This window comes from Solea senegalensis, linkage group LG20, assembly GCF_019176455.1.
Source record: "Solea senegalensis isolate Sse05_10M linkage group LG20, IFAPA_SoseM_1, whole genome shotgun sequence".
Classification (NCBI taxonomy): domain Eukaryota; kingdom Metazoa; phylum Chordata; class Actinopteri; order Pleuronectiformes; family Soleidae; genus Solea; species Solea senegalensis.
In genome coordinates this window covers 2,515,767-2,542,000 of record NC_058039.1, presented here as the reverse complement: position 1 = coordinate 2,542,000, position 26,234 = coordinate 2,515,767, and the positions used below count along the sequence as shown (strand labels likewise).

The 26,234-nt window shown below is 41.0% G+C and overlaps 1 protein-coding gene across 2 annotated transcripts in view; it reads left to right on the top strand.

Annotated features, from left to right (window-relative positions):
• LOC122786474 (ephrin type-A receptor 7-like) overlaps nt 1-26,234 on the top strand; it is a 158,470-nt gene that overhangs the window by 81,018 nt on the left and 51,218 nt on the right. For both annotated transcript variants that reach the window (XM_044052812.1, XM_044052813.1), the window contains exons 4-5: nt 14,923-15,078; nt 21,438-21,767. In XM_044052812.1, coding sequence (XP_043908747.1) covers nt 14,923-15,078; nt 21,438-21,767 — 486 coding nt within the window. The remainder of the gene's footprint in view (nt 1-14,922; nt 15,079-21,437; nt 21,768-26,234) is intronic.

Here is a 26,234-nt window from a genome sequence, read left to right as displayed (position 1 = left end):
GCCAACAGGAAAGCAGGGATTGAAGGAGGGAGAGTAAAACAAAAGCAAAGGGAGAGATGGTGCAGCAGCGCTTCAGGGAGAGGACAAATCGATATGTTCGCACACATCACACTCCCACGCATCAGCTAAATAATGCTGCTAGTTTGTCTTGCGTTCTCCCTCTGTGACCTCGTCGTCTTCGTACCGTGTGCTGAGTTTATTCTCGTTTGCAAAATTGAGTTTCAACACTAGTTTTTTTTCCCCCAGTACATGTCTTTATAAAGTAGTTTCTCGAAGATGCCATTTTATATGTTTTTGGTTCCAAAGCATTTGTTTTTTAATCGATGTTCACTGTGGACATGGTCGAGTCTCCAGTATGTTCGGGTCACGGGTTTGGACAGCCAGACTCTGCTCTTCGGTGAACTTTAACCCAGTCGATTCTTCATATAAAGAGAGGATTTTAACGTTTTCCCTCACGAGGCAGTCGGAGACGAACCTTTTCTTAGTCTGTGGTTTGAACCCGAACACATTTAAACACATCCAAAGTGGATGTGTTTAAATACCCGGGGTCAACACAAAGCATTGGACAGTGCACGAGAGAAGTGAAGAAACGAGAGCAGACAGGGCGTCAGTGGTGATGTGAGACAGGAGGATAGCAGCAAACATGCAGTGAGACCTGCTGTCATGTCTGTCCTGGAGACGGTGGAACTGAAGCTGAAGATGATGAGATTTTGGTTGGGAGTGATCAGGATTCAAGGGACAGCAGCTCAGGTTGAGATGGTCCGGTCGTGATTATATTGGACAAAGGATGTTGGCGATGGAGCCGCCGGGCCGGAGGAAAAGAAGAAGACCACGTGGATGTCGTGAAGGAGGACATGAGGACACAGATGACGTGCTGTGGTGACCACCTGAAGGGAGAAGCCGACAGAGGAAGAGGTTTGGACTCGACAGCAGCACATGAGCAGCTGTGAGTGTGAAACAGGCCTATTGTAACAGTGTTTGATTAGAACTGGTGCTGATAGCCACTGTGGTGTGACTGTCTGGAGTTATGACGAGCACCGTGGCCGTCTGGTCAGTAGATTTTAATGTCAGCCGCTTCCATCTGTGCCTCTAAGTGACTGATTTGTCAGCAGGCCGCCTGACAAATGTGATTCAGCCACAATTTATGAATCGTTCGTGAAATGCCAGAGTTGTAGCGTTAAAACTGCAGTTGTTGTTCAACATCATGGAGTTATTGGTTGTCAGTTAATGTTATAGTTACTTTTATGGGCTGAAATAGTCATCTATAAATAAAGCTGGACGGTCATAAGCGCTGTTTCTATTAGCCTGTTGTTTTTATTGCAGCGTAGAAACACCTGATTGGAAACATGGGGGGGCCACACGGTTGGTGTAGTGGTTAGCTCTCTTGCCTTTGCAGCAAGAGGACCTGGGTTCCAGCCCTGGTTGGAATAAGATTCAAGATTCAAGATTCAGGATTCCTTTATTGTCATTCCAACAATTTCAGTCTCTCCAGAACCCGGTCAGCCCAACAATAAAAAGAAAAAAACAAAGAACCAACAGTTAGGTAAGGTGCTGTGTGATTATAATATACAAATAGAATAATATAATTTGAATTTAAATAACTGTCCTGCATGTTCTCCCATTGTGTGTGTGTGTGTGTGGGGGTTTTCTCCAGGCACACAGTCCAAAAACATGCAATATGGGGATTAGGTCAATTGGACACTCTAAATTGACCGTAGGTGTGAGAGTGAGAGTGAATGGTTGAACGGTTGTTTGTCTCTATGTGTCCCTGGACTGGCGAACTGTCCGTCTACGCCCAATAGAAGTAGATCCATCGAGCAGTAGAAGATGGATGGAAACATAGAGAAATTAACTATAAACTATTGAAATATTGCAATAGAGGTTTAACACTTGAGGAGATGGAAATGTTGGCATGTTGATAAAAGGTCAACGTGTAATGGGAACAGATTCAGCAAATACAGCTGATGGCGCTGTTTATTTATCTCATCAAGTCGTGCCTTCTTATTCTTCTGTGGTCACAGAAAACTACTGAACTAACTCCCAGCAGAGGAAACACACATCGATGACTGTTTTCTTGATTATTTTCATATAGTCAAAATATAAGAGCCTTAAAAAAAACTCCTTTTTAAAAAAAATTTCACCTGCTAATGCAAACTTTTTTGTCTTTTTTTTTTTATTATTTGAAGCTTAAGGAAAATGCTATTTGGTTTTGGGCTCAACTCTTAGTCTAATTTTCTGGACCAAACGGGAGACAAAACCTCGGATGCACACTGTGTTCTCACTGCACTGATGGCTGCTGTTCAAGCTTGTCCAAACTGTCGACTCTCACTTCTTCCCTTTTGACTTTGCCCGTCCTCGTTTTTTAAGTACAATCCGCCTGAGTGGCAGGTCTCCAGCCACACACACGTCTGTCTGTTTTCTCCTACCTGTTTCAAGCCAGCGCTCACCACAGCTCCCCGCCTGTATGAGACGATAGTTGTTGACAGTGCTAAGTGAGGCAGTAAACAGCGTGGAAAAGTGGGTCTGTTACATCTTCTTGTGCAGCAGGATCGTGTGTGTGTGTGTGTGTGTGTGTGTGTAGTCGCTCCCCGCTCACTTTGAACACTTTATTTTTGGGTTTTTAGGCATGGAGCTATGCTCTGCTGCGTCAGAGAGCACTGTCTGCCTGAGACGCTCACAGACTAGGATACATGCATGTGACCAGACTGACACAGAAGGCCGGAAGTCAACACACACACACACACACCTGCTGCTGTGTAATGCTTCTTGAGACACAATGACTCACTGCTTCAGTCTGTCTCCACATGCTGCAGTGTCTGGACCATAATTCCCAGCTAAGACCTTGGCGGGGTATTCTTTTAAGTGTGTGTGTGTGTGTGTGTGTGTTATCATGCCAGGGAGGGAGATTGCATGATTAAAAATGAAAATCCTTCTAAGCCACAACAACAGCAACCTATCATTCATAGATTCATATTTAAAATGGCGACTCGAAACTTTCCGAGAGCTTTCAGGGCTCTGAAGAGAAGTTGCTCTGATTGATTCACACGTCTCGTCCTCTCGTCAGCCTCGTCCCGTCCCCCCTGTAATTGCTCAACGTCCGTCCCTCGACTCCTCGAGATTCCGTTCTTGCGTGTCTTAATTAAATGGCCGCTTAGGAAGGGGGTGAAGCCCACAGAGCGACTGAAGGGGACATATGGGGGAGGATCGGGGGAGAGACGGGATGGGTGTTGGAGATTAATGAAAGAAGAGTCTGTTTAATCACGCCAACAAGGTCAAGGCCGTTTTTACCTTCTCTGCTTAATTGCAGGCCTGATTGTGCTGCAAGGCCTCATTTTTAATTAAGGTAGCAGGTGGGCTAAACGGTCTTAATTGTTGCCCTGTGTGTGTGTGTGTGTGTTGTACAGGTATTACTTATGTTATGGGGTCACAGTCACAGTACAGGGAATTGTCTTCCTTATGGGGACAAAAATCAAGTCCCCATCACGTCAATTATTCCATTTTAAAGTGAAAAGATGTTGTGTGGTTGGGTGAAGGTTAGGGTTTGGGTTCGGCGAGGTTGTCGTGACGGTCTCCAGGAAATGAACGTCATGGAAACCAGACTGATGTGTTTTTGAAGTTCAGGGCCAAACGTTTTATCTGTGATTTTTACAGGCTGATGGAAGTAAACATGAATAATGTTTTGACGTTTTTCTCTTTGTTTTTGATCGTTTGGACCTTGAGTCTGGAAAATAAACAGAACACAACTAAACGCAATCGAGAGTCAGTTTGGTTTAGAGATTTTTAATTTATTTAAATATCACTCTCTCTGCCATCACCTCCATCTCCCCCCACTGGGACCCTGGTGCATAATCAGTATCTGATTTGCATCCCCCCTTTTGCATTTTAGTCCCTTTTTTTATTTGGGCTGTGGGAGTCACAGGAGAACCTTTGTGACTATGAACTGCCATGATCACAGCAAGTAAACCCATGCATGGGGCTGCAGGGAGGCATAAAATCAACAAATTATTGCAGTTTTCCCCCCCAAAAAATCACCAAGTTTGGGTCTTGCACATCCATAAAGTGTGATTTCCATGCACACGCTCTGATCCCTGACATGGAGCTCAGCCATTAAAGCCGGCGGGGGGGCTGGGAGGGGTTGGGGGATCGACCCCACCTCATCCATCTCCTTGATAGACCAACTGTTCCTCATCACATGGGGTCTTGCGCACTCATACACACACACAAACACACACCATGCAATCTTCAACCTCCAAAAACAGTTTCACCGTCGTATGCTCTGACCGTGACTCTCAGTCAACAGTGAAAACACTTAATCAGCCTTATGCTCCGAGTGACCCCCCACCCCCAGCACCATCTCCATCCATCTCTGCACACTTCCTAATAATGTTGGATCAGGGAACGCTGGATTTTCAAATGTCGCCGAGAGTGAGACGTGAGCAGGGATCAGCACTGTCTTAGATTTGTCAGCTGAATGCCGCTGTCAAGTTGTCATAGAAACGTCGTGTGTCAGTGTTCCAAGGTGGAAACGGAGCTTCTATAGTGAGCGATGCTGTACTACGCCTACAGTATATACTGTAGTGTAGCACTGATCTGCTGTAGCATATTCACGGTTTTCCCAAAGTGAACCTGTGCACAAGGATGCTTATGTGTCATCATGTCACCAATTTAAAAAGGTAAGCAAAAGAGTAGACCGCAACCAGCAATTTGATAAAACGTCAAATTCAGGTCTCTGTGCTCTTATCTTATACTTGCTCTTTGGACAACAAACTAAAGTTAAGTTGTACCCTGTGATTCGTGGTTAAGTTATTCATTTAATTTCATGACTAAACATTTCTATTCCATGGTTGATGGAGGCTGTGGTGGCTGAGATCTGACCTCCTGACCTTGGCTCAGTGGGTGGGCCAAGGGGATCAATGAAGCTCTAATTGTACAGTAGTTTGCAAATGTGGAGCAAAAATAAGATTAGTCGAATCCACATGTTACACTTGAATGAGCCAAAGAAACACCCGTCCCTCTGTCATTTGTCTTCACTGCTGTCTTCACTCCTGTCGTCGTGTTCTTATTGATTCATTGCGTCTGATCACAGCTGTTTGGGTGTCCGTCATCCGTCGTCTCAGTCTAGGGGGAACACTTTCAAATTTGGCACAAATAATCACTTGGACTCATGGATTAACAGCTTAGATTTGAGTGTCCAAAGGTCAAGCTTCAAGGTGACCTGACTGATAAACAGACATCGATGTGTTTATGCCTCTCTAGTAAATATCTCTTCAAAATATGTATAATCTAAAATATGTTGGAAGAATTTATGCACAGCCTCTCTCTCTCTCCATATATGTATATATATATATATATATATATATATATACATATATGTGTATATATATATATATATATATATATATATATATATACATATATGTGTATATGTATATATATATATATATATATATATATGTGTTGAAATTCACCATCATCACAACATTGACATGTGTTATACACAGTAGATATGTACATTTTGCAAAGACTGCTTCAACTGCAAAAATGGTACCTTGTTTCTATCCTAACCCCGAAATATAACCATGTTGGAATTGTATTGATATTTATTTGCAGTCCTAGTATAAGTATAAAAGGGATTTTCACAATAAGAGCAGGCTTTATAGCACACACTATAAGCAGCAGATGGTTGTCCGCACTTCTATATCGACTGAACAAGCGCCTTGAAACCTTGTACCTCTGCATGTGCATGCATATCTCTTATTCACACACATTACGCTCTAATATGCTGTAAAAGATGCACACAGCTCTCATACTATGGGCCACACACACACACACATAATTATACGACATAAGCTCATGCTCCTTCCGCAGACCTGATCCGCTCTAAATGACTCTAATACGTGTGATCTTGCAGGGTCGACAAGATATCTGATTACCCTCGACCTCCTCTCATTTAACAATGAGTGAATGAACTGCTCTCCGGTTTCTCCTCTGCTCTGCTTAAGGAGATGCAGCAGCGCTCATTGATCTGCATTCGCTGGAATCAAATTTATCAGGCTGGTTCGTCTCGATCTGGGTCACAGTTTTCACTCCGTGGGGGGAAAAAAAAAAGAAGACTGATTTTTGGATGAAGCAAATGGAAATGGTTCAGTGTGTCACTTGGAGACGAGGCTGGTTCTGGGATGTATGCGTCCCAGTGTTCAGCAGCTGATTCAAAAGAATCTAATGAAATTGACATTGTCATAACAGACTGCAGGCGGGAGATTATGCTCCTTAATTTCCATATCCAGGCCATATTCAACACTGACACACACACATAAATGATGGGCAGCAAGAAAACAAAAACTACCCCTAATGCTTCCCTCAGTGAATGTGATTATTGCTTCTGGTTGCATTTATTACATTTTTTAGGAAATTAAGACTTTATCTATTACAATGAACAATTTTTTTTTTCCTCAGTGTTATTTTCTGTCTTCTTTGTGTGAGAGTTTATTTTTTATTTTTTTCAGTCTGACAACAACACACACACACACACTGACAGTATTTTCTCACTACACTATACTCACACAGTTTCCTTCATTCAAATGTATTCAGAGGTTTCTTTCATTTTTGTTCATAAAAATTAGCCTAGTAAACTTTGAACTGATTTCACAAATTCAGATTTTAGACATTTTGAGTACTTTTTAAGTATGTTTTTTTCATCAGAAGTTAATATAGAGTATAAAACACACTCTATATTATATATTCTATAATCGTCACTAAATACTCGCGGTAACTTCTGCAGACATTGACTGTAGAGCGTCTCTACTAAAAATATAATAGTTATTGAAACTGTGTAGATAGTCCCAGTGGTTCTCAAACTGTGGTATGTGTACCACCAGTGGTACGCAAGCTTCCTTTGGTGGTACTTGGGAAAAAAGGGTACGTGATCAGAGTGCAGCTGAGGAAGTTTGACCAGAGTGTGTAGAAAATTAAATAACAAAACAATTATAATACATGAAACAATAATCGTTAGTGTCACTGTGCAGTGCATGTGAGGAAGAGGAGGAGGATGAGCGAGCAAATTATGCACAGACAGTGATACAAAAACACTGTGACCACTGGACAAGGTGATGATGTCAAAGTTAGGCCATGGGCATCTATGGATTATCACAGTAAAGGATTATTTTATTGTTCTCTTTAGATTTGCCCATTCCAAGACGTTACCATCATTGTTTAATGCGTCCTGACCTTGTTACACATCAGCGGTGAAACCGATGTGGCAAATGTAGAGGCGACATGGTCGATGGCATCACGAGATGGTTTCTTTAGTCGTGTCTTGTCTTCAAGTCGTAATGTTTTAGGTTTCTCAAGCACAAGTGTGGAGAGAATGACTTTGATTTCAGGCAGACAGCTCCCGAGCCTTGATATTGATATTGTGAGGCACATAAACTGGTTGTTTTTGTCCTTTTGTTCAATAGTGGACAGTAAAAATAAGACAAAAAAACCAAATGTGAAAAAGACAAAACAGAAAAGATTCTAGTTCAGACAGCATATGTGTGCGTTTGTGTTGCTTTGTGTGGATAAGAGCAGCAGCTAAATACCTGACATGTTTGAACTGTGCGTGTTTGTGAGATGAGGAGGAGGAGGAGGAGGAGGACGAGGAGGAGGAGGAATAATACGCTGAAATTGTTCCCCCTCTCAGTCCTTTGTTCCTCTGCCTCTGATAAATCCTGTGAAAATGATAGCTGGAATCAAAAGTAGGAGCAGCGAATAATGGACAGAAAGACTGGAGGGAGGGACGGAGGGAGGGGGAGTGCAAACACCACAGAGGGAGGGGGATGGGAGGAGGAGGGCGAGATGGAGGGGTTTGTCGGAGAGCAGAGATGATAGCAGTCAAGAGCTATTTGAGGAGATGAGAAGGGAGAAAGGTAAACGTCAGAGTGACATGGGTATTAGTGAACGGTGAACACAGAGTCTCAGTGACTGACCTCTGTGTGCATTTGCTGCTATTTGTATAATGTCATTGCCTCCACTAAGTGAGTTAGTGTGGTCATAAAAAATACAGATGTGTACACAGCAAAGGTAATGTGTGTATTATACATGACATGCAGAACATGAATCCCACACACACACACAGTATGTGGGATTCTGAGCTAGAACGATGTTGTTTAAAGGTACAGTGTGCAAGATTTAACAAGATCGGATTGGAGAACCTATGTAACCTGAAAGGTGATTAGTTTGTTCATTAAAGAAGAGCCACTCCTGATTGAAATATAATTAATTATTCTGTGGTAATGATAACAACAAACCACACAGTACAATCAAAACAAAATATAATTATTTTATATTCCATTTCAGCCAAACGGTAAGACATGTGGCTATATATCACATACTGCTCCTTTAATAGGTTCATATCGCTGAATATACTGCACATTTTCTTAAAACTAAAGAGTGTTTTGTGCGTTAATAGACTGAAATATCGCAACCACTCTTGGATAATTGTTGTAAAATTGTGTGGAAATCATAGTGCTGCAGTGGTTTACACTGGTGCCTCACAGCAAGAAGGTTTCTGGTCCAAAACCCAGTTGGCATGTTGTCCTTTTATGTCCAGGGAATCCCATGAGTGAGTTCAGTGCGTCTGAACACAACACATCTATGTCCTGTGATAGTGTGGTGCATGAGTGTGTGGAGGACAGACCGTGAACCTCCTAATTACGTCTGTATGAGGCTGACATTTGTGGTTTGGACTGAGAAACGTTGACAGTCTATTGGTCTGACGCTGATATTTTACTTCCAGGAAGGATTCATTTGTTCCACAAAAAAAAGTAAACTGACTGTGATCCTCTGACCTTTTGAACACACATGTTTTTTTTGTGATTATTTGAACTTTTATGTAACATTAAGGAGGATTTATTGGGAGAAATTGAACATCAGACCACATAACTATGTTTGTTTAAGTGTTTTATTGTTTAGTGTAATAAGCCGTTTATATCTACTTTCAGCATGGAGGCCATCATCATGTGCCACCATGACAAAACCAGCCAGAATATGCATGACATCCTTTCTGTGCTAATGCTAATGAGAAAGGGAGGGGTGTGTCGGTCATTTGTTAGATATCATTAACTGTGCACTTCATTTCTTGACGAGGTAAGAATCCAAACCCAACTGTTTTGTTTGCCATATAATATGCACCAGCATATCAGTATATAAACTTTAAGTAGAATTTAAGCCTCTATCATGGCTTGTGTCTCAAATAATCCAAAATTAAAGTCTCTTTCAGTGAGGTTTGCAAGTAATTATGTTTTTAATTCTACTAAATGATCTATTTGTTGCATGTAGTTTGCATGTTCTCCCCGTGTGTGCGTGGGATTTCTCTGGTTTCCTCCCGCGGTCCAAACTCATGCGATAAATTGGACACTCTAAATTGACTGCAGGTGTGAGCGTGAGAGTGAATGGTTGTTTGTCTGTGCATGTGACCATGTGATGGACTGGACGATCTGTGCAGGGTGCATGCCTTTAGCCCCGCCCCCCGCCCCGCGAGGATAAAGCGGTAGAAGATCTATTTCTTCCGACTCCATAGAGTTTTGTGATTTTTCCACACATTAGCTGTTCCGTGACCAAAGTCCACGCGCGGCAGTTAATTAACCGTTTACATGAAACAAATGTGATTTCCCGTCTTTTGTGCGTCACGATGAATTTCCAGGGTGAAAAGCTAAAACACAACAGCGCTGACATTGTTCAGTCGTTATCCCCCTGTGTTCTCGGCGTGTTGTCAGTCTGGGGTAACCAGGGCAGAACAGAGAATAAAATGATAAAGAAAAGTGTTGACCTGAATGGCACGGCTCAGAGCTTTTCCCCTGATTACACTGTGAGGCAGCAGCCAGTTACCGGCTGGACACGAATGAGGTCTTTACTTTTGGAGTTAATAACAGGGATTTATACTGTCATTCATTCACGGCGTGGTCATATCTTCAAAGCAGACAGGTTATGACACTGCATGCAGAGCAAAAGAAAAGGGTTGTTTCCCATGGAAAGTGTCATAAAATTACCTTTTTCATCAGTTACATAATGTTGGCTTAGAACAGCAGAAAAAACCAGACCCCAGATTAAATCCGACCTTTTTTGAACTGTGTGATTACAGTGGAACGTATTGTCCCTACAAAGGCAGACAACTCTCCCAGACTCTCTGAACTTTCCCAAACTCTGTATTCAATTACCATCATCACTCCAACAAAAGAGAGGCACTTCACTGAGACCCACCATCCACTTTGAAATATTACATTTTGTCTTTCTGATCAAACATGAGGGCCATTTTTACTCTTTGGCTTTCAACCCAGTATGAGACATTGGTTTTTATCTTCTTATAGTTTTATTGTAAGACTTCTTCATTCGTGTTTTTATTAATACTTTCCACAGTATTTTCTTGTTTTATCGTATGTTTTATTGTTTGTTGTCTTGGCCTATGATGTCATTTCTTATATTTTATTGATCTTATTTATCTCTGTTGTACAGCACTTTGTTTCAGCTGTTGCAAGTGCTTTATAAATAAAGTTGGATTGGATTGGAACAAGTCATGGTTGAGGTTTGTTCAGGTGGAAGATGGTGGTTTGGGCTAAAATACACTCAACTACCTAACTACCCATCCACCTACCTAACTACCCATCCACCCACTCACCAGTGCTCTTCACCCTTTAGGACAAGATGTTCAGCCCAGTGCCGATTGGTCACATTCAGTCCGAGTTAAAGGATAATGAGAGGGTAACCTTCTCTGTCTTTGATAATCACAATTCAAACTGTGTATCATCTGAAATTCCCAGAAATGCACTGATCTGAATCAAAGTCTTCTTTAATTATCTATTATTCTTTCTTTTTTCCTTGAGTGCCTCACAAACATGAACCAAAAAAAGCAAATAAACAAAAGTGAATGAAATAAAGTAGAAGTAAAGCATTAGAGCCATGTTAAAGCAGCACAGTGCTGTGTGTGTGTGTGTGTGTGGGGGGAGCAAACCTCTTTCCATGCTATTAATATTAATCAATGTGTGCTGTCGCGAAGGCAAAGAAACAATTCATTGCTCACATTTATTGTATTAAGTGCTTGGTGATTTATTAATGGGCATGTTTAAGGTTAGAGGAAAGAAAGAGAAAGGGAAATAAAAGCGAAGGGCAAAGTATCAATTGATTTCTTCCTCAAAGACAGAAGTCTATTAAAGTAATTTGTGAACTCATTGAAATGTAGATTCTCTGGCCTTTTGGCTTTTTCTCATTACAGCAAAACTTTTGACGTATCTCGGCGTCATTTTTTTTATCATGCATATTTAATTTTCACTCATCTAATTAGATCGATGCCACATTTTTTTTCCTTTTCATATTTCTAACGTAGTCAGTGGTACACAGGCAAAACATTCCCACTGTGGTCGGACCTCGGTCACTGTTTCTTTCATTGTCTCTCATTCGTATGCATCACATGTCCATGTTTCTGCCGCCGTCTCTCTCGCACGCCAAAGAAGTCCATTCCCCGCCCTGTTTAATGTCCCTTCTCTGTACAGTGACTGTCTCTCAGTCCCTCACACACCATCTGTCTGTCGGTCTGGTCCCCTCCCCCTGACGGACTTGGCATATCACCGCCTATCTGTATTATTACACCTTGAAGAAATATGTCTCTATGTGCGCCTGTATGTTTGCGCACATGCGCTGCTCCGTTCCACTTAATCGAGGCTCCCAGTTGGCACATAGGACAAATTGATCAGTTGGTTTGCCAGCTGTCCTGGCAAATGTCTCCTTCCGTCTCCATATTTCTACAACCACCCCCACCTTGCAGCTCCTTTTCTCTCCCTGATGCTCATTTTCAAGTCCATGTCATATACCTTGACAATTACAAATGCTGAGAAGAGGTGAACATGGCTGGAGTGGCGCTCCTTAAAAGCATTTACTCCGTTCTTTTCACAGCTGGACACATTTTGGAGACGCCGCGTTCTCCCGTCGGCAGATGGCTGCGGGCCCGTCTTGATTGACGTGACCTTGCCCGGCGTTGGCTGTTGCCGGCTCCTCCAATGATCCCTTGCTGTGGAGAATGACGGGCAGCGTGCTCAGCCAGCTCCTTTTGTTATCTGAGCTGAACATATTGTCTTGATACACCCCTATCATTAGACACACATTTCCAGGGTGGGCTGGCAAAACGCGCGCACACACGCTGAGTTGCGGAGATAAGTCAGAATTGCAGACAGCCTCGAATATGGCGAGGTAGAAAATGCAATTCCTCTTCTCATAGATCTGTGCATAATCTTCCTTGACGACGGCGGCGGCGGCGGCGGCCAGGAACAAAGAGCGTCTCCTCCACTTTACAGCATGTTTTTGCTGTGAGCTGAAAGCAAAGAGGCTTTTCTCAGTGTAATGACAGACAGTACAGACTCAATTACATGATCCGTGCAGCGTCAGATCCACACATGCATATACAGTGTATTTGCACGCGGATGTAAAGCACAAACACTGGCACACTTAACACTGAAGAATCACAGTATTGTGCTTGTGTCGTCATGAATGTTCCGAAAGCATTTCAGGTCAGCGTGTTTGTGCTTGTGGGTACACAGTGGCTAGCACTGTTGCCTCACAGCAAGAAGGTCCCTGGTTCTAATCCCCGTCCGATTCTCTGTGTGGAGGTTCTCCTTGTGTGCACATGGGTTCTGTACGGATACTCTGGTTTCCTCCCACAGTCCAAAACTGGACACTCTAAATGGATCGTGAGTGTGAGAGTGTGATCCTTTCCTGGGAGTACCCTGCCTTTCACCCTATGTCAGCTGGGATTGTCTCGAGCTCCCCATGACCCTCAGGTGGAGGATAAAGTAGATGATGTTTATGTTAAGTCTTGCTTGTCGTTTCCTCTCTGTGTTTACGATGAATGTCCTGTATTTTGTGTTTAGTCTGGTCTTAGACTTCTCAATAGCTGCCCTTATGTCACATGTTGCCACATGACACAATGGACCTGTTGTTGCTGAGAGGAGTTTTAGATTGTAGGCTCATAAAGGGAATAACAATTCTAAAATGTGAGCCGGGCCGTTAAAGTAGGTCCATCTTAAACTTACCACAATACCAAGTCTCTGATTGCTTATCTTTTATGTTCTCAAAGATATTAAAGGCAACATTTCCGTACCAAAAAATAACAGCTTCAATGACGACTGATACATTCAGCAAAAGTTATACACGAAAAAGCAGATGACATGTTAACGTAGATACAGACAAGACATACAGTAGCATGTACTATACGTATACTATGCAAGTATATTCAATATTACTGCAATAATATTACAATTCTGGTCCTCTTATAAACTGATGGGTTCAACCACTGTTACTATTTCCATTTCCAAAGCTCCTACCTGCAAAGCCGTTGTTAGGCCTACAGCTTGTTTCTCGGTCTTGTCACCGCCTCGACGGTCTTGGTCTTGGTCTGGATAAACCTCTGGTCTTGGTATTGTCTTGGTCTCGGTTTAGGCGGACTTGACTACTCGTCCGACGCAAAAATCAAGCCGAACTGTAGATCAGTTAAAACGACTTAACAATCCTAAAAACTGTGGGTTAATCAACAATTACTAATGAACAAGAAAATAAGTAGCAATGAGCTAACACGATACTCTGTATCTGTATCAGTATCAGTGTGTTAGCCGGTCAGAGTATGTAGACATCAGAAAAAGAAGATTGTGAGCTCAGGTACATTCAAAAAGTCCAAATATCACTTTACAAGTAAATAAAGCAGCAACAGCATCATAGTGTTTATGTCTTCTCAAAAGAAGCAGAATATTTCTTACACATGTGTTCAAAACATACAATATTGGTATCAGGAAAGGTTGTGACGTCGTATTGAGGCATAAAAAAACTCCTAAAAGTAACAATTAAGAGGCTGTAATGATGTTGGAGTAAATTTATTCTGAAATTCTGCCTACGCTTGTATTTAATTAAGTGGGGAGTTGACATGCGGAAACAAAGTCTGACGGACTTAATGGCAGATGGAGAGGGAGTTAATGTAAATACATTAGGTGAAAGGGGCAGAGGAGTGAGTCTATATAAGAACAGTAGTAAGTAGAATAATAATAATATAAGAATAGTACAGTAAAGAGTGGGAGGTTGTGTACGAGAGCTCTTCATGTTAGAATAGAGTCTCTGAAGAGAAAAGACTCAAAAGCATCATGATTCCCATTATCACCTGCTACAAAGGCATGACAAGTAGAAAATGAAAGTTCATCGTGGGGAGAGTGAAAAAGACGCCACTTTTATTCCACGTGTTTGTTAGTGTGCACCGCCTGATGTTTTTGATAACGCGGCGTGTGAGCGTCACGAGTGGGGTTTTCACTTCTTGACAATATTGGATTTAAAAGCAGGAAATGTAGGGCAAATACAGCACAATCGTTGCGTGCCTGTGCGTTGCCGCTGCTTGTTGTCATTTGCCTCACTGGTTCAATCCCGCGGAATCCTTTGATGCCATTTGCAAAGGCCATAGATCATATGTAATGTGAGGATTGTTTGTCAGATGGATTTAGTCTCCTCTTCTCTTCTTTTCTCCTCTAATCCCATCTCCGCCATCACTTCCCTTTTTGTACGTATTTATTTATTTGTTTTTACCACCATTCACTCTCTATTTCCTCTCATTTATTGAACAGGAGATTAGAGCTCTTTTTTTTTTTTTTAAGCTGTGCTTAGTGATGTCCCCATGGAAAACACTGAAGACGCCTAAGTGATATAAGAAGGATTTGTTTTAGAATTTTACTTTCATGGTTGTATAAATGTGTCTTAGCGACGACCCGTGGATTTGTGTATTCGTCCCATGCGAATAACTCTCCTCAAAATATGGCTTTGGTGGAGATTTCCCTCGCTGGGATAGTAAACAGATAATATTAAATCAAAAATGCTGGGACGTATCTGATGTCCTGTTTATTTGTGTGTCTTCCGTTGCAGCGTGTCCTGCTGGCTCCTACAAGATGTCCTCCAGGCAGCAGGAGTGTTTCCCCTGCCCAGCCAACAGTGTCGCGGAGGAGGAAGGATCTGTGGTGTGTGCATGTGAGGAGGACCACTTCAGGACTCCTTTGGACACTCCCTCAGCGCCATGCACGCGTAATAAGATCTATTTGATTATAGTCATGTGTGTGGTGACCTTTGTATTAAGTGAGAAATTTCACATTTGTGAGCCCCCTGCTCAATTGAACTTTTCCTATATCCGCCTTTGGCGTCCTTACCATCCATAATGATCCCTTTTCCCCAGAGGTTTACCTGTCCTTCACCCTGCATCCTTTAGTCTACACCCCCCCATAGTCTACCTCCCCCCATCCTATCAACCCTCTGTCTGACCTGCATCCACCTCCCGTCTGTGGCTCACCATATATCCTATTCTTCCATCTCCTGCTCCTCGTCATCACACCATTTCCATCCCTCATCTCCTCCGACCTTCACCTGTCCTCCACCTTAAAGCCGTAAAGAATTTCACCCATCATGTTCCATCAGGTTATTTTTAAATAATAGTAATAGTTTAAATAATAATAATAGTTTCAGATGTTTAAAACTGTAGTGTGTAACTTTTAAATACGAGCAAATGTTGATTCAACCGGTCGTCAAAAGAACATTTACATTCTGGATGTGTAGAATTGTAACTGCTTATATCTATTATCATTTTACCATCTTACACAAACTTGACAAAGTTCATCCTGATCTGTTGAGATGTTGCTGGGATATACACACCTGAACTTTCCTTGTTAAATTTAAATTGCTGCCCATAATCTGGATCAGATCTGGATGAGACTGATAGTGGAGGGTCTGATTCTGCATACACAAACCAGAGATGTCATTCATTTTTACACTTGGTCATTATTAGTGATTATTAGCAGAAATGTGTCGTTTTGTGACGTCATCAATGGGTCGATTCTTACCAAGATTTAATGGGAACATACTTCAATCGCAGATTGATCCGTCAAAAACTGTTGACAGGAAGTTGATCGTCCTCTGGATCATACCATTTTATGTTTTAGGATGGACTTTCCCATAACTGCAACCTGTACTTACATATATGGACACATTATAAACCAATCCACTTTACCTCTTTTATTACCCGTCCATCCTTCAGTCCTTTACATTATGTCCACATCATGGATTCATCCATTCATCCCATTTTCTCCATCCCCTTTTTCCTGCTTAACCTTGTGCATTCTCTCTCTTTTACTCATAACATTATACCCCTGCATCTTCTGCTACACATCCATTATCTCCCTTCCTCACCGGACCAGGCTGCCTCCGTCTGCCCCATCCACCCCTCCTCTTTGACCCCTGAACACACACACACACACACGCACACCCTCCTCCATTCTTTCTCTGTCTGTCTTCTCAACTTGCCCACTCATCACTCTTCTTTTATCCCGTCTGCCTTTCCGCATTTGCAGTCCTCTTCATCCTTTCATCCGACCCAAGCATGCTCGCGATCATCTTTCTTCCCTATGTCGAGCTGAAATCTCATCCGTCTATCCTCCAGCGACAAACTGTATCGTCTCCCCCCCCCTCCCACCGGCCGCGCATTATGTGTTCATCCCTCACGTCTTACCTTCGCCTCGCCCTCTTTCACCTCTTGTCCCATACCCTATACCATTCTTCTCCAATAAAGATGCACTGCCAGGCCAATAAAAGCAAGACCGGACAGGAGTAGCCTTATCGATTGCTGCACGGCCAACAGCCTGTTGATTTAGCCTAGTAATTAGAAGGAGGAATAATGGGCTCAATATCCTGGGAGTACTCAAAACCATAAGGTCACTATGTCTGTCCGTGCACACACACACACATTCACTCATGTAAATGTGTGTGTGTGTGTGTGTGTGTGGGCCTACTAACTTTTATGGTAACTGCATTGGAGGAGTTTAATTACAATATCGATCGCTGAGCTCTGTGATCCCTGTGTGATAACATTTATAGCTGCCTAATGACCACATTAATTACGCTATTGATTCAGTAATTATGATCATCCCTGGATTCAGCTAATCCTCCTCGTGTGTACAGATGGCGAGAGCAAGAGCTTGATGAATCCGGCCATTTAGGAATTTAAAAAAAAGGGAGAATTTGCTAAATGAACGAGATTTAATATGCACACCTTATTATCCCAGTCATTGAAGAATAATAATAATAGTGTTTTATCTTTTAAGTTCTTTTTCTCTGCTGTTAATTCCTGAGAAGAATCTAAAGCGCTGTGTCTTTTCAGTCAGAAGCTGACGCTCGCTCTTTGAAGTAAAGACTCAGGTGAAAGACCACGCTGCCGCATGTTCTAAATGAGCTTCATGTGGTAATAGTTTCTGACAGGATTAATTACCATCGTTAATGGCAGCCGTTTACAAATTTCCCATTACAGCGCTCTGATAAATATCCCCTGGTGGCTGTGGAAGAGGAAAAGTAAAAGTTTGGAAACAGTGACGGTTAATGTCTCACTGGGGACACAGAGATGATATTGTCTTGTAGTCACTGATTAATGATTAATGATGGGAAAAAAAACAAAAACAGGGGATGAAGGGATGCGTATGTCTCTGGAGGTAAAAAAATAATAATTCTGTAAATCGACCACATTTGTACATCAGAGACAATGTAGAACATCATTGACAGAAAAAGATTAAAAAAAAAATCTGAATATTTTGTCTCTATGATCAAGAATAATCATAATATATATTTATGTTAATTTTATAATATAATAATAATAATAATATTATTATCATCTCAATATTGACCATTGACTAAAATAATTGTAAAAAACACAGAATTAAATCTCAAACAAATTTTTGTTTGTGATCTGGGGACCACCTGCAATACCTCCAGTGTCCACCAGTGGTCTACGCATTAAATGTTAAATTACAGAAAGTGCTTACATAGCATTTACCTCAGCTAACTCATCAAACAATATATCACACAATATTAAAAAGTGGCATCTGTTAATATGCCAATATGGCAATATTTACAATAATATATTAGATATTAAGCCACACTTAAACAAAAGAAAATAATTCAAAATTCAACAGTTTTCTCCTCAAACATGATATTTTGTAGGAACTGTCAACTCTGCCTTATCACCTTCAGCAAAAACATGATATAGTGCAAAGACAACGCCCAAAACAAACGAGTCATTTACATGGAGAGAGAAGACAGAGAGCGTTGAGCAGTTAAAGCTTTAGTAAGAGACTTTGATTTGAACACAAAGAATGAGAGACGGCACAAAAGTGAAGAGAGCTGGGAATAAAGGGCCCAGCTGTGTCTACCTCCAGTGTTCTCTGCACTCAGATTGCATTTTGGGCTTATGTAACTCTGTGCTTAAAGTGTGTGTGGCAGTGGGCTGCAGCTGTGCACTGTGACGCACAGAGCAGCATGTTCTCATTTATGAATTGCACCGCACATGCACAGAGACATATACGATTCCGGGCCTTTTAATGGACCTTAGCTCTTCTCAGCTTCTGTGCGTGATGACCTGCATGAGAATGATCACACGTATGTGAATGTTGTATTTTTAGTTTTAATCTTCGCCTCATGTGGAGAATGACTTTTAAACACACAGTAGCCTATGTAATAAAACACCCAGTGTTCTAATTAGAATTAGAATTCCAATTAGTTTCATTTGCACACACACACACACACACCAATTAATGAGAGTGAGAGTGAGAATGAGAATTTAACACACCAGTAGTGAACACAAGCTAAACTGGGCACAGGAGCAGTGGGCAGCACTTATCTGCACCCAGGGAACAATGAAGGTTGGGTACTTTGCTCAAGGGCACCCCAGCCCTTGACCTGTCCTGGGATTTGGACTGGTGACCCTCTGGTTACCAGCCCAATTACCTTGGCCACGGGATGCCAAAAAAAAAGTTCACTCACCTCCATGTGGTCGATGGGGACAGTTGTCTCATTTGGTTCTCTGGTGCGTTGATTCTTTGGCAACATTATATTTACAATATAATTAAATAAGTGTTAGTGGAGCAGAGTTGAAGAGTTTTGGAAATGTGTTGGCTAATATAAGTACACTACTCTAAATATAAAACTATTCATTAGTCCCATTTTTTAATATTTGAATACAGAGAAGTTACATATTGTATCTTTAGTGCATTTTTACCCTTTAACACAGAGTACGAGCACATTTTGCATTACTATAATTACGCGACACCTACATGTACACCTACTGGGTTTTTTTGTTTTTGTTTTTTTAATAAAACATTTAGTTTTTTTCTTCATTTTAAATTGTTAATACACTATTTTAACATGCAGTAAAAAGTAAATAATGGCCAGATATTGAAGGTTATTCTGGAAAAATGGGCAAAAGCACTTACAGGACATTTTGGTTTAGTAGAGGATATTTAAGTTAAGTGCAGAGAAGGAATTTCCCTATGGGGATTAATAAAATAGATAAATAAAAACTGTTAGGTGGGTAAAAATATGTTATTTGTTAGTTCCAACAGGAGCTGACATCAGGAATCAGACTCTTGTGATGTGTATCACCACACTCGCATCAAATTTAGATTCATGTTCTAGGAGAGTTAAAAGCCTTCTCCATGGCAACTCACCTTCATTCAGTGATGGTAAGTGGAGGTTTTGTTCCACAGATCACTGTTGACATCACTGCATAATGAACACATTTGTAATTCATGCTCATGCACTCACTCACGTACAATGTCACAGTGAGCCAAGAATGTCGAATCTAAGTAAGAGACTTTGATTCATAAAAAACAGCCTTAAATACATAAGTCTTTTTCAGTTTCCACTTTAAGCTCAAATCATATCTCTGTGTTTTGCTATTTATTTGCGTCATGTGTAATCCCACTCCTCCAGCTCTGTACAGAACAAGGATTATTTCATGTATACTGGCATATCACAGCATTTTCATTCGCCCCTTTGCCATTAAGGTCAAGTGGTTCTCATTAAAGCAATTGTCTCTTAACACCAAATCCTGCATAAAACGGGATTATCGTAGCATGATGTGCAAACAGAGCCCGTGCAATCTCACTGTAATACCCAGAGCATTAAGTCCTTAAGTCATGTGGAAAAAATCTCAGTCTCAAAGGTTATTACAAGTGGACACTTGTGGTTCTTTTTTAAAAAATGTTTACATTTTCAAGAGTGAAAAGGCATTTAAAAAACAAAATAAAAAAATAACAGGTTTGTGTGTGGCCTTATGAGTCCAAAAAGAGTCAAGTAGTTATTGGAGTCTGATTATTTTTAAAGTTGCCTGACGTGAAGCTAAGGTTTCATCTGCGCTACATTAGCTTAGCTCATTTGCACAGCACCTCTTAACAGTTCAGAGATTAGAGAAATTTAACTTAAATATTCACAGTGAATGCTAGTATTAATGCAGCCAGTGTTTTTTCTGCCATCTTTGTTCTCTCTGTGGCGTTAGCTTAGCTTGTCAGCACGACACCTCTTAATACAAGCCAGATGCTGGAGAACTAAAATGACGTTTAACATTTACAGTGAATGTTAGTAATAATGTGAACATTCAGTTTGTTTCATTGGTTTATTTTCAGTCAAATGTTACCATACTACGAAAGGTCTCTTATTCTGCCCTCTTTACTCTCTTTGTGGTGTTAGCTTAGCTTGTGAGCACTCGTTAACAACTCTTAATACAGAGTAAGAGGCTGGAGAATTATCAGGATGTTTAATATTCACAATGAACGCAAATATTAATGTGTATTAATGTCATATTGTGTCATATTTCATGATGTCATTAAAAGGCGACCAAATGTACTGGATATGATTTTGGCTAATAAAAGTACAGAACTTGACAAAATATCATACATTAGTGATATTTGAATGCAGAAACGTTACATACTGCATAACATAGCTTACAGATCGTGACGTCGTTTTGATCAATATTTACAAAACACAATGATTTTCTTTTCAGATAAATGATCATTTTATTATATAACACGATCTTTGCACTGTGTTGAATTAGTTTGTTTTATATATTGTAACAGGATTGACCAACTGACTAATTCCATGGACAGAATAAAAACTCAATGTGATTGGTTCTATAATATTGTTCAAAGTGGCTGCTGCAGAAATGCCGTGTGCTCCCCGTCATTCTGTCTTGATTGTGTTTTGAACTGTTTTGAGCGAGGTCTGTTTTGAGCGAAGTCTAGTGCTTTGCAGGTGGTGGACTCTGATTAGAGTTCATGAATTCTGGACACTGTGGTCACTGATTGCATTTTGTCTGTGTGAAGTTTTGACAGTTTTGACTAATGCTTGTTAGCAACTGAAAAAAAGTAATAAGCCAATTTCCACATTGATGTTTTTTTTTTATAATGGATGTTGTCGGTTATGTGGACTAATAGTTGCAGCCCTTGTGTTGTTTGCGAAAGAGAAAAATATTCACAGTGTGCGCTGGATTTTGTTTGTTTTCCAAAAAGGACTCATCCATTATTAATGGCAAAAACAAAATACTATTTTCTAATGTCTCTTGTTTTTCGCAGGCCCTCCCGCCCCTCCTAGAGATCTGATCTACACCCTGAAGCAGTCGACATTGATCCTGGAGTGGGCGGCGCCGTCCGACACAGGTGGCCGCCTGGATCTGACCTACAGCGTCGGGTGCCGGCGGTGTCTCGCGAGGCAGTGTGAGCCGTGCGGGGCAAGTGTCGGCTTTGTGCCTCAGCAGGTTGGCCTGACTGAGAATACGGTGACCGTGGTCAATCTCCTTCCAAACACCAACTATACCTTCACTGTTGAAGCCTTAAACGGAGTGTCAGAACTGCTGCCCAATAAGAGGTTCTACACACAGGTCAACGTGTCCACAAGCCTTCCTGGTGAGTCACAGTTTCATCTTCACACAGAGGAATTCATGAGGAAAGACTGTTTTACATTTAAGTTGTAAGGCATTTTCTTTCTTTCTTCTTTCTTTTTTACCTTTCTCACATGGAGGTTTATTCAATGTGCTGTACAGAGACATTAACAACAGAAGTCATGCACATAACACAAATTGGAAATGACAATAAAAGTGTTTAAAAAGGTAAAAGGAGTAAAAAGAAGCCAATTAAAATATGACATACTAGCTTCAAAAACTGATTCATTAAATGCTATTTAAGCTCTAATTCCATGGTCGGTTTGGTATGGTGAAGCTCTGGGTCAAGCTTGTACCTTTACTTGGTAGGCGTTACACACACATGTTCATGTTCATGTACACTTATTTATTTAAACCCAAACACACACTGTGAACCTTTAAAAGATTCCTTGCAATGTATGACTCTATAAATGCATCATGCACACATGCCATTCAACACCAAATCTTTCATTGAAGTGTACGCTGAGAAGCGCTCGGTGTCATTATGCACTGACTACCCCTCCTCCTGACAGCGCGTCCGACGGTAGAGCAAAGCGCCTCGCTGGTGGAGGTGATCTCATTTTCATCAGCAGACCATTAGCAGCGGCTTTGAAAAAAAGAAAAAGCATTTTACCAAGTAGACCTGCCAACCCGTGTGGCAGCAACACTATTTGGGGGAGCTCAAGTGTGAAAAGACCCAACAAGTCCAACATGAGGGAGAAATGTGTATTAGATTACATACATTATCGTTTGAAAGCCAGCGAATCCTCTTATGCAGAAATGCACACGTAGATGAATCTGTCATCCTGACGCTTGTGTTGAACCAGTAACGAACGAAGAGTGGAGGGAAATGGCACATGGAGGCAGGTGATGAGACGTGTTGTTGACATAAGCTTTGAAAAATGTGTCGCGTAACGATTAGAAAGTTGGTGACTGACTGTGTGTTTGTGTATATTGTGGATTTAAGTGGATCGGTTTGGAGTATTTATCATGAATGTGGTTTGCTGACCTCAATCCGTTCTCTGACCAATTGTAAATGTTGTGCACATGAAAATGACAGCTGTGTGTGTTCGTGTTCACTAAATCTCTCCTCAGAGTTATTACATCTGTCACTGTCTTACATTTACTCTTGTATTTTATTAGAAAATTCTTAGTGCATGCAAATTCTATTTGTCCCTTTTTATCCCTTCCAGCTTGACTGCATTCCTCCGTAATGGTATTTTTCTACTTGAAGCAACATTTTAAGTACTCGAGAGTCAAAATTGATGCCCTCAGAAAAATCAATCATGGCATTTGAAATTATTCACATCGATCTGGTTTTATTTAAATCGCCATCCTTCACGTTTTCTTCAATCAAATTCGTGAAAACAATCCAATTTAAATATGGCTTAGATTGGTTTATCAGTTTTAAGTGACTCTGTTTGCAACACCTCCAGTCCAGTAGGAGGCGGTAAAGTGACTGGACTATAGAGATAGATAGATAGATAGATAGATAGATAGATAGATAGATAGATAGATAGATAGATAGATAGATAGATGAATATGGTTTACATTTCATCCCGTTTCAGTGTGGACAGGATCTTATCTCAAGTTAAAGAGCAATGACATCAGTCAAGGACAAGTCTGTGGCCACTTTTCTCATCCCCCGTTCAGTTCCTTCAACCTTTCTCTCTGATATGTGTCTGTCATAGCAGCTGTTGCCATGGCGTTAATTTGTGATTATATTGGGGTATTAGAGTGTGAGTTTTCCCTCTAACCGTGTCGTCCACACAGATTGGACAAGGGGTTTTGGGGGGGGGGAGTGTGTTTGCAGAGGTTTCAGAAGACTTTCTGTGTCAGGGTGGATTTAGACTGACATTTGGTGAGGTGTTTAATGCTGCAAGTGTGTGTGGAGTTACTTTCTCTGTCACATGTCTGCTTGTGTAAACAAAGACCTGCGGTTGACACACCTGACTAGCAGAGCGTGGTTGAGATCAGCAGCTTACGGACCCAGAGACCATGAACCCGCTGACCTCAGTGCACTGTGTGTTGTGTTGTGTGTATGATCTGTATTCACATGCTGCACCGGGGAGTAAGACCTTGTTCGGTTGTGTAAGGCGTATTAAATATGCATGTGGGATGTATTTATGATGATGCTGATGGAAATTGTCAGCGACATGAAATTATATTAACTCTAGGGCTGTAACTAACAATTATTTTCTTTATTGACATCATCTGTCAATTGCTGTATTACATTCATCCATTACTTGGTTCATATAATGTTTTTTCATTCGTTCTATTTTTTTTAACCTGGAAATGATGATGTTCTCAAATGTCTTATTTTTGGTCCACAAAGCAAAACTATTCAGATTTGATGGTTTCTTTGTTTTAAGAAGCAAACAAACCAGAAAAGAATACTTCAACATGTTAATGAATCATTTAATGGTTGCAGTCCTAATGAACACATGGAGGGGACACAGGATAAAAACAAAAGCAGAGATGTTCTAGTGATGTATCTGTTGAGCTTTTGCTGTCTCACTTTATTTCCCCGTCACATACTTTTTTGATATTTATCCTCTCTAGAAAGTGCACAAGAGCATCTTATCTTCCAATCTTAAAGAAAACGAAAGTTGTTAGTCGCTGATCCACTTCAAAATACCGGGTTCTTCCTTTAGTTATGCCTCACCTCTGCACATATCAAAAACAAAATAGCAATAACAAAGACACCAGAGTAGAACCACGTAGCATGTGCAGGGAGCGAGGAATAATATATGAGAAAGTTTAATTTTTATTCTGCCTAAAGGTCCAAATAGAGGAATATATTTTATGTCATACATCTACATCAGTACCTAAACTTGCATCCAATATTTTACCCTTTATAACCATTTTATTATTTATTTTTTATTCATTCATTCATCCATTCATTGTCTATAGCTTTATCCTCCACATTGGGGTCAAATGATCACTGGAGCCAATCCCAGCCAGGGTGCACTGGCAAAGGGGTAATTAATCAGGAATAAAACACATTGAGATTTTAAATTCCTTGTGCACTAGGGCATCGACGTGATTTTCAAGCATACAGCATACTCAATACAATATAAAAATAATAAAAATACAAATAAAACCCTATTATTTTATCCAAAATGCAGTAAAAACACTGCATAATCACCATTTTTTTAAATACAATTAAGTTTCTGCCTCAAAGTTGTTTCAAAAAGACTTCAAAGGTGTCCAGTGAGACCAGATCCTTCAGTTTTGTATAGTTTGTTCATATGGAATCAAAAACCAAATATAGAATTTAGCAGAATATAGTCCATTGTAAGAACAATTAGAACTGGAATTGATCAAATTTAAATGATATCCAACCCCGCAATTGTCTGATTCATTAATATGACCAATAAATCGTACGTTTCAGCGTGTGTTGCCATGGGAATCAACCGAAATTATTAACAGAAACAAATGCATATTATTTTGTCATCTACTGCCAAAAACTAACGTAGCAATGACTGTGTGTGTGTGTGTGTGTGTGTGTGTGTGTTTTATTTTCTTACAAGGTTAAAGTCAACAAATGTTTATAGCTACGTCATTGCAGGTGAGAGTCATCAGTGCCTCTGTGCACAGATTAGATAACTCAGGCATGAACAACAGCCAGAAATCCAGTGCAACCGGGTCAGTTAAAGAATGAAATGACACTTGTGCACAGACGTCAGCCTCGTGTCCTTGTGTGTGTGTGTGTGTGTGTGTGTGTGTGTGTGTGTGTGTGTGTGTGTGTGTGTGTGTGTGTGTGTGTGTGTGTGTGTGTGTGTGTGTGTGTGTGTGTGCTTCACACCACCAAAACTCTCTGACCTTTATAAATACTGCAGCAGGGATTTGGAACAAATTTAACACACACACACACTCACTCCTGTTCCCGCTCACCACCTCATCATCACTTTATTACTTTCTACTTTTTTTAACCTTCTTAATCCCTCTGCATCCCAATGTCTTTCTTTCTTTTACCCTCTATTTCCTCCCTCATTTCCCACACCGTATCCTTTCCTGCCCGCCACCTCACTATTCTTAGATGGTAATTTCTCTCCGCCCGCCTCCTGCCTCTCCATCAACAGCGACCCCATCCACTATCTATTCCTCTCACCTCCTTTCATGACATAATCACTGCTGTCCTCCACCACCTCACCTCTGTTTCCTCCATATTTGCACCACATTTGCTTTTCTGGGCACGGTAAGCTTGTTAGCAGCAGGTGGCACAGTTTCTCTTGTCAGCTGAGGGCCAGGAAAGCCTGAGGATTTAAGGGCACAGTGTGAGTCAGGGGAGAGAAGGTGCTTTTGGGTGCTATTTCATGGCCAAACACAACCCAACCGCACACATGTGCAAAGAGAGGAGGTCAGTTAACACCAATGCATGTGTATTTTCTTTCCTGTTGGTATTGGGAAAGCATCCGAGAACAGCACGATAAATCCAGGGACATTAATA